We start from the raw sequence: 9,554 nt of genomic DNA, 5'->3' as shown, positions 1-9,554 counted from the left end.
CATTCCTCGACCCATTTTCTTCTGAAATAGGTTATCTTGACGATTATCCTATTAGGCGGTTTTATCTGATTTTATCTTGTTTTATTACGTGGCGATGTTGTCGGTAACAAGTTGTTCTTTGGCTTTATATGTGCAAGCGACGCAAAATAAAGCTTGGTTGACAGTGTTCCTCTTTGCTGTCAACTTCTTACAATCTTGTACGCAGCACCACACCTAAAAAAAATTCTACAATGAAATGTGACCTTTATAGTTGCCAAACCAATTCACGCCTTACACCGTGCTTAGCGGCGCAGCGCCCCAATTTCTAATACGGGCTTACGAACTAACGCATGATCACAATATCCATTCGTGCCATTCTCACCTAGAACGCAGTAATAAAGAGACTGACCTTTTTCAACAAACAAACGCAGCACATCGCAGTCAAGTTTATCAGCGACATTTATTTCTTTTTTCAATGAGGCATTAAAAGTGAACGTTCTTTTTTTTCTTGCTTTCTTTTTATTCTTTCAAATAAACGGGATGGCATATCGTAGCGAAAAACGACATTCAAAAGCAGGGTCCTATCAGTAAATACTATGAAGGAGAGTCCAATACTGTTCGTAGCAAGCGTCTCATGGGGAGCTAAAGAGACAGCTAGATGTTGTGTTTGACATAAAAGACAACTGCAGCTGAAAAAAAACAGCAGAGCCTACGCTCGGATAACTGAAGCACGACCACCGATTGCCTACATGAGTGTATACCGTTTGGCAGCGTACCAGCCGTCCCGCCTACGACCTCAGTCTTGAGTGAGCCCCGAATGGTGCCGGTTCGTATTCATCCGCCTTTGAGAAAGAGATACCGCAGCCTTTGAAAGTTGGCTCAGTGTATTGCTTGTTTAAATCTCATCTGCGACAGGCGCTATTCGAGCAGCTGAATATCGCACATAATCACATAAATTGCTGTAAAGTAACAGACGACTAAGCAGATTTTATCTTTATCGCACTTCAATCACCCTCCGTCCTCTAAATGTTTTCTCTGAATATATTGAAACCTTACATATCCCCCCCCCCTCTTCCTTTGTTCGTTATGCATGCATGAGCAGGCATGAGGCCACTTCACTCAGACCTGCTTTCCCTGCTTTCCACCATCTCAGTTTGTTTAAACTCCGTATCACACCTACAGCGCGCAACGTTGATAGTATATATCAGCTTCGTTTGTTTTTTTGTTCTTACAACAAGGAATAGTTCAGCACGTTTATCTATAATTACTCCTAACTCTTCTCTATTGACCAACAAATGAGAACATAATTTTTGTATCATAAAGGTGAAAAAAAACAGCAAATAACAATTAATACCTTATTTTCAAGAAATATGCGCATTGCTGCTGTTCTCTTGAGTGTTTTTATTATTACTACTATTTGTAAGTCACCAAGCTGCCTTAAGTGAGGCTCACTCAAGTATTGTTGAATCATTTATAACTACAAAACGCACAAAGACGCCCATTTTAAAAAATGAGAAATGCTAACCTTGCATCGCTTCTGCGGCGTTGCATGTTGTGTGTGTAAAATAGATTGGTCCTAAACTAAATCAAAATTTCATGATTGCGCAAGTGTGCAATTTTTAAGCTGGGCGAGCTTACTTAAAATGGCTTCGAGGCCAGCCCCGATATGAACGCTGTTTCAATAACGTCTATCCTTGCAGTACTTGTCTTCGTACGAAAAGTTCGACGTAGAGTGCGCAGCTGACGGCGTCGTCTCTACCGCAGCATGACCAAGGACGCCGCCAGCGACACAAGCACACTGACGATGCGTGCTAACGAGGAATCGGCCACCGTCGGAGCCGCAGAGGCTCTCTGCTCCTGACATCGTGATCTCAGCCGGGCGACGTCGCCAAGACACGCGGCGTAGTCGACCAAATGGGCAACGATGTGCTGCTCCAAGACTCCGTGCACCATGTGCGCCATTGGGCCAATGGCGTACAGCGCCACGTCTTCACCAGCGTGCGTCTCTAGCCGCAATGGGACGGCGCTCACCTGCTGGTAGTCCACGGCCTCTGCGAGGTCAAATCAATCAATCAATTGATCAATCAATCAGCCAATGTTATTTCAATCATTACGATGTCCTGCTTGAAAATAAATTCCACAGTAGATACCTTGATCTCCTCGAACGATCATCGGGGTACAACACAAGATTTGAAGCTTCTTTGTTCGTACATCACTCTTGTTGACAGGTCTCCTTTATTTTTCGACGAATGTCAGTAGGTCACTCCCAAGTTAGTCGCTACTTAAATAGCGGCACCACACGACAGAAACGTCAACACAACGTCAGGGAATGTGCCAACAGCGGCGTCGAGCAGCTGTATGCATGTGGGAGTAAATGTGGCAGTAACCAACTGCGCCCCTAGTGGCAGTATAGGCATCACATCTTGATGACGTCTGCACGAGATGAGAGCAAGAGGTAATATTCAGCGTAACGAGAACTCACCAGGCGTCTCAACGCACCGACTTGCAAGAGGGAAATGGCACTGCTGAAAACACATCAAGAATAGGAACGCGCTTGCTTGCAACGGATAGCATCTGCCCTATTTTGACACAGACCATATCGAAGGTATTAAATTTCACTTTGTAACGCATTGTTGTGATGTTATCATACAGAACTTCTTCTGGATGTTTATGATATACCATTTCTTTTAGTAAAAATGACAAAGAGATATCTTTTCATGAATGATAGTTTGCTATTTTGCCGAAAAGGACAGGTGTGAGTGTGTTTGTCATGAAGATTGATGACCGGGTGAAGCTGCTGCTTTGAAACTCTTGGCATGAGTGCGCTATAAGGAAAAGCCGTACGAACCATTATTAAGAAACGCTCTTGATATCTGTGAAAAAATGCGGCCGTGTTAACCCATCTATGAGGGGTAGCGATAGAAGCATGTCGGGTTGTTCTTTGTTGACGATGGTTAGGCTGGAGGATGATGTTGGTGATGACGCTACCCCAAGCAGTGTTAGCCTGGTAGACCTGGCCGACAACTTAGTGACTCTTTTCAACCTGTATGTCTCGTCATGCATCACTTACACCAGTCTCAGGCATATAACGTAAAATAATACCAGACGCCCCTTTCGAATAATTCGTGCACCTTCCAAAACTCCTCACTCTAATTGCAAGAATACCTCCTTTCCTTAATATTGTCGATTAGCATTTCCCTTTCAAAACAAAAGCGCTTGCAGTACCAGATGCAGTGGCTATATCGCAAACTTCATTGCACTCAGGGCACAATGCGGAAGGAGCTTCTTAGTGTGAACGCTATGCTGGAGAAGCACGCTAGACACCCAGGTGCCCAGCACAAAGCATGCGCAAAATAGAAGGAGGAGAGGTTTGAAATGGAGACAGACGCCCCCCTTCCCCCTGATCATCCGAAGTGGGGCGCTATGGCTACCGCCTTTCCTCGTTTACTCAATGGGGCATTTCACGTCGTTTTTAATACGCAGGGTTATGGCAACGCGTGATGTTAATGGCCACCGAGGACCTCTGGTGTTGCATTCGAACTGCTTACTTTCCGCCTTTACCTTTGAAGATCACGGAACCTATGGTAGGCCTTTGTGAGAAGCACGTCGTCCCTTTTCATTTTTGTATTCATAGCGAAGTTCACTTGTTTGTTTTTTTTTCTAAAAATTGACCCAAAATTGACCAACGCGGGGGAGGGGGGGCACTGAAGTGACATATTAATTGCTCTAATGGAAAGCTCTGCGCACCCTATGGCACCCCCTGTGCCTTTATTGACGCCCTGTTCTTCAGCGGCACTAACAATAGTAGGGAGTCTTAGAATAGCGCACCACAAGCCCTTGCGGTGCAGTCGCTGACACTGCGCATGCGTCGTAACGCTAGCCGCTGTTCGTGTTCGCTGCCCGCCCGCAGACAATCCGAGATAGCGGATGGCGTGTGCGGACCGCAAGCGGCCCGCCAACGCTGGTTTCGAGGCTACGGTGTCGTTGCGATCGTGTGTTGCGGTTCGCATGAGGACAAATGCTATTCTAAAGCTCGTATGGCGCCCGCTATACCAGCAACGCCCTCAGTGCTTGCAAACGTTACTGTAAAACTCCCTGGTAACTCGCATTGCACAGAACGTAAACTCACCCGTGTTCACGTCGGCCTTCCTCTTGGTCGTCGAGGGCCCGTTGGCGTAAGAGAGTGTGGTGTAAGGAAGACCGTCCTTCTCGGAGATTCCGGCAAATCCCAGGATAGGGTTTCCCCTTGCAGGGTAGCCGTTCATGGTGAACGAGTGCGAGTGGTCGGCGGTGACCAGCACCAGGGTTTCACGCACGTCAACCAGCTCCAGGGCAGCGGCCACCGCATCGCTGAACTCCGATGTCTCGCGCAGCGCCAGCGCAGCCCGATTCTCGTGGTGTCCATGGTCGATGCGACCGCCTGCGGGTCACATTGTGGGTTTTTATTGTTAAACAAGGTGGAGGACGATTGGGCCAGTTGCTGATACGTGATATAAGGGTACTACAGGGTAGAAAACACGGACGGGAAAAAAGCAAGGACAAGCGCAACTTTAAACCGCGACAAACTTTCATACTGGCGAAAATGCATGGTATCTTCCTGCCAGCCCTAGGTAACACAGCCAGGGTGGTTTTTAAATATGGAACAACAATGAACTTTCACGCTGGCTAAAACTGTTCGAGACTATCCTATGCGATACCAATGTAACAAAGCCGGAGTTGTATGCAGAGTAGCTTTTAATGAGATAACATATAGGGAATATCATATAGGGAAAATGTTCTCCGGACAGATACACGCGTTCTTATCTGACCATGTGGCTGCTCACTTCCCCTTCACCTTACTAGGGCGTAGGAAGTCGTGCCTAATATAGGCTTCGGGTTGGGGTGGTCCTAACACCAGCTTTTATCTCAACTTGGAGCTAGTCTCACTTACCTAAGGGTGCTACGTGTTCATACTGCTGTATTACAGTGACGCAAACACATGCATGCTGTCTTACACCGACATGTTATGGGCTACAGTCAGAAAGCCCCCGTCACCTGCCGCAAGCCGGCCTTCGTTACAGTGAAATGACCATTTACGACCGCTAGATGCATAACATATTCTACGAGACTTGAAATCACCCGCAATACCAGCCCATGGTAAAAAACATCTGTTATGCATGTACACCAAAAATAGTATGCATCATGGGCAAGTCTGCGAGACAACCAAGCAACAAAGCATTCAGAAAGGAAACCTTCGTGATTCTCATGAAATGGTTATAGTGTACAGATATCGATTCAGCGGTGGCGAGGAATACGCATTCTGGGAACTTTAAAGCAGAGAGTAGACTATCGTTCCTTCTAGTGAAGTCTTTGAGAAAACTAAAAAATAAAAACAGTACGGGAAGCACCTAACTTCACGGACTCCCAGTTCATGTACAGGCTTTTCCGACATAGGTGAAACTTTTCTGTATCATTGAAGGCTCAGACGAAGAGACTAAGTACACGCGCCCGCTCACTCACTACTAATCATGCCTACACGTTTTGTGAAAACAAACGCTATGCAGCGTTACACATCGGAAACTGCTCTTTTTTTCTTCTTTACAAGGGCCTAGTGAATATGGGTGTGATTTATTTACACTTCGAAGGCCTGCATACATGGCATAACACTTCAGAAACATTACTCCAGAGGATGAAGTAACAAGCACTTTAATAAACAATTATATCGGGCAAGTTGGTATGAATCCATCTTGATAGAAAGCGCACAACTTTTCACAGCAGCTGTAAGTATGTCTCGTGTTCCTCTGAACACATTGTGCGCTTCCTACCAAGATTGGTCCCTAGTACGATAAGGTGGTATTAAAGGCGTAACTAAAAAAAAGTCACCGCTTTGCCGCAAAGGTGAGGCAATGAGAGCGACAGCAACTAATTGGAAGGCCAGGCACACAATGTAAAGCGGATCTTTCGATCTGCTTTCCATTCTGCACCGTTCCTCACGTATCTCACGCCAAATGACGCACTAAACGTACTCAGAGGTTCATATGAACGCGAATAAGCGCCTCAGTTGTCACTGCGCTGCGTCTAAAAGTACGCCTTTTTCGCAAACAGAGACTGCGATGATTTCAGTGAACTTGTACACCCGGTGACTACCGCAATGTCGTTCCACAGAAAGCCCAAGGCCATCCAAGGCGTACGGTTGTCCTCACTGCGAGATAAGCGAACCCACGTGTGAGCGTCCACCCTGCCTCCGCGAGGCAAAGTACACGTGGGATGAGAGCTCACTCTACAGCGTCTTGACGATGTGTCGACGTCCGCTCGTTGCGCCACCTCGCTGGTAAGGCTGAAAACATGATAGTTGTCCTAGAGATACCCATCACCAGTGGTAGGTGGTAGATACAAAGAGTTTGCCGTTTGAACGTTGAAGGAGGCGCTCCTTCGTGGCTCAGTGGCTAACGCCTCGCACTCACAATTCAGAGGCCCGATGTTCTATATCTCGCTCCGGACTCTTTTAGGGGCAAAACTCCTTGAAACGGCACCCGTTCGTCCCTCGAAGTAGTGCGTAACATGTCTTACGCTCTAACCTTCAAGGTGGTGCCTTGCAGGTTAGAGCGTAAAATACAATCAAAATCAACAAAAAAATTTACAATAAAAAAATCTCAGTGTGCGCGTTAACTAAAAGCCGAATTCTCCTGTCTCTCGTTTCCGATTAGCAGCCATTGGCATGTACACTGAGCATTATCTGACAAGAAAGGGTTGCTACGTTATACTCGCTGAGCGTAACCTCCTTGGTTTTAAAAAGGTTTAGCGAGCGTTGGGCCGCACTGCCATCAATACAGGGAACTAGTATATACCATGAACTCGAGGTGGTTAACGGTGGGGAGTAGACACGAAGCGCAAGCCGTAAGAAAGCGTGCGTGTGCCACCTCTCGTTTAATCTTTGGAATGTCCGCTGGATGGTGGTGCTTCTATATGCGGAATACATGATGAAAAGATGCGAGATAGTGGTACTTGGAGTGTTGACTAGATGGACGAACGGACACACAGACATATGCATGGACGGACGCACAGATGGCTGCACGGACGGATGGACGCATGGGCGGACGCAGGAACGGAGGCATAGAAGAACGCACGAATGGACGCACAGATGAACGTGCGGACGCACGAACAGACGCACGCATGGACGGGCGGATGGACGCATGGACGGTCACACAGACGGACGCTTGGACGGACGGAAGCAAGAACGAATGGACAGACGGATGCTTCGCGCAACTCTCCATCATTCACCCCGTGGATATGCTGCCATTTTTTTCTGGTTTATTTTTTTTCTTGTGTTTTCATATATATAAATACGTATACATATACAGTAAATGACGGAGACACCGACGCCGGCGGCAAAATCCAGCCAAGAGTGCCCATATAATTGCTATCGCAATAAAATTTAAATCTGTCAAAAGATAAGTAAGAGGGGACTTTATTAATAGGAACACTAGTGGCAGCCGTCCCGTTTGAAGTAAATACATTGTCAAAGACGTTTTTTTGCGAGGTGAGTAAGTACATGGCATATGAAAACGGCACTAAAGTACGTCGTCAAAGTAATTTTTTACTTTTACATCTCTCAGAGGCTGGGTGGAGACGCTCTAGGGGCCGACCAGTGCGGACGCGCGAAGATCGGCTCCTGCTTTCAAGAATGCTTTCCTGTGGTATTCACGAATTTGTTGCCGAGTTTTCAGTCCCATCGTGTGCCCAAGTTCTCAAGAATTCAGCAGATACCACCTTTGTGCTGGTGAGTGGACTTTCAAACCGTTTTTGGGACATGTTTACACGGCAACGCCACAAACAACAAAGGAGGCGATTGTCGCCGATGCGCCGAACCAGCGCCAACGTGACTCAACGCTCTGCGCGTTCCAGGACCTGCAACTGAGAATGGAATACTGAGAATGGAAGATTTACAAAATCGAATGAGAGGATATCAGCTGAGTTAAAGGAAATAAAAGTTCTTCTCACTAAGCTAACCAGCGCGCAGTCTTCACAGCCAATGCCTCAGCCAGTTGATGTCCCTGTGGCTGAAAACGTGGGGGACTCGAGAACCACAAAAAAGAGGGCAGTCATTGCAGTACACGTGGAAGCCAACCAAACGACCATGTCAGATACGATAGAGGTCTGACACGCTCAGCAAAGTAGTAGCCGATCTTAGCGAGCAGATGGGTAGGCTACAATCAAGCGTAGTGGCACTGGAAGAGCATATGACATTGCGCATTACGAAGGTCGAAGCATATCTGCACAACACAGCAAGGCCTCCTCATGCACCAAACTCACCCCTTCGGCCACCAATACTAGTGGTACCAAACCTGTCGGCAGGTGCAGCATCAGGCTCTGGCCGCCCATGTAATAACCATGATGGCAGCGCTGCGTGAAGCATTTTGTATCTGGCAATCGAACTGTAGAGGTTACTTTAAAAAGAAAGCAACCCTACAGCAGTATATCAGGAGCAGCCAAGAAAAGTCTCATATTATATAATTAGAAGAGACCCTTTCACCGCAAGCAACATTGCCTGGATTCCGGCCTGTAATAGGGGATACTGAAGGGAGGGGAGTCTGCACCTTCGTATGCAACAAACTAACGCACGTAACCCACGACCTCAAGATAGAAGCAGGCCGGTTGGAACACGTCATGGTAGAGATCCTGCCAGGTACCAGCAACCGTCAGAGCATTTTCATTCTTAATATATACAGCAGTCCAAAGGAACAAAAGCGAGGGTTCAAGACGGTTCTAAAGAAAGCTGTTAATATTGACGGGAAATGTCCACTCCTCATAGCAGGTGATTTCAACGCCCCTCATGATACATAGGGTTACAAGTACAGCACTGGGAAAAGAAATCGACTTTGGCAAAGCGCCAGTGAACTTCATTTCACCCTAATAACGGACCCCAGCCTACCAACAAGGCTTGGTACATCTTGCTGCAGGAATTCCACCCCGGAAGTTACATTTGTAAGGAACATCAAGAAGGCCCAGTGGATGAACCTTGCTGTAAACCTAGGGAGTGACCACTGCATTCTTGCCAGTACCTTTTCCGTGGAGCGCAAAAAGCAGAGAGAATTCCACTTCACAGACTGGGATAAGTTCAGGAAGATAAGGATGGAAAGGGAACAAGATAGTCAGAGGCAAGGCTTGAAGCAGTGGGTCAAACAGATTAAAGAGGACATCAAATCAGTCTCCTCCACCATTACCACAGATTTTCCGGTTGAAAGACTGGACAGCCGGCTCGCTCATCTTCTTGAGGCAAAGCAAGCACTACTGAACTGTTGGAAGGGTTATCACCTGAACCGAAGACTGAGGAAGAAGATAGCTGAGGTAAACAGATCAGTCGAGGAACATTGTCGCGCACTATCCAGACAGCAATGGGACGAAATCTGCAACTCCGTCGTTGGTCAGATGCGCAATGGCAAGACATGGAATATGTCAAAACATCTCAATGAAAACACCACCAAAACAAATCAAAAGGATGTTATCGCTCAAATTTTGCATAAAGAGATAGGGCGCACTACAGAACAGCAAGTTGTGCAGCGGCTCCGGCATAAGTACCTCTTAATCAAAAGAGG

At 46.9% G+C, this 9,554-nt stretch overlaps 1 protein-coding gene across 1 annotated transcript in view; it reads right to left on the bottom strand.

Annotated features, from left to right (window-relative positions):
* Positions 1-1,553: 1,553 nt before the first annotated feature.
* The window catches only part of LOC119160911 (alkaline phosphatase, tissue-nonspecific isozyme), a 90,892-nt gene continuing 82,891 nt past the window's right edge, over positions 1,554-9,554 (bottom strand). Inside the window, exons 7-8 of the mRNA XM_075889823.1 lie at positions 4,109-4,399; positions 1,554-2,030 (exon numbers count right to left, since the gene is read on the bottom strand). Coding sequence (XP_075745938.1) covers positions 1,735-2,030; positions 4,109-4,399 — 587 coding nt within the window. The 3' untranslated portion in view covers positions 1,554-1,734. The remainder of the gene's footprint in view (positions 2,031-4,108; positions 4,400-9,554) is intronic.

This window comes from Rhipicephalus microplus, chromosome 3 (genome assembly GCF_043290135.1).
Source record: "Rhipicephalus microplus isolate Deutch F79 chromosome 3, USDA_Rmic, whole genome shotgun sequence".
Classification (NCBI taxonomy): Eukaryota; Metazoa; Arthropoda; class Arachnida; order Ixodida; family Ixodidae; genus Rhipicephalus; species Rhipicephalus microplus.
Note: the sequence above shows the minus strand (reverse complement) of the source record. Positions and strands in the feature narration are given on the sequence as shown.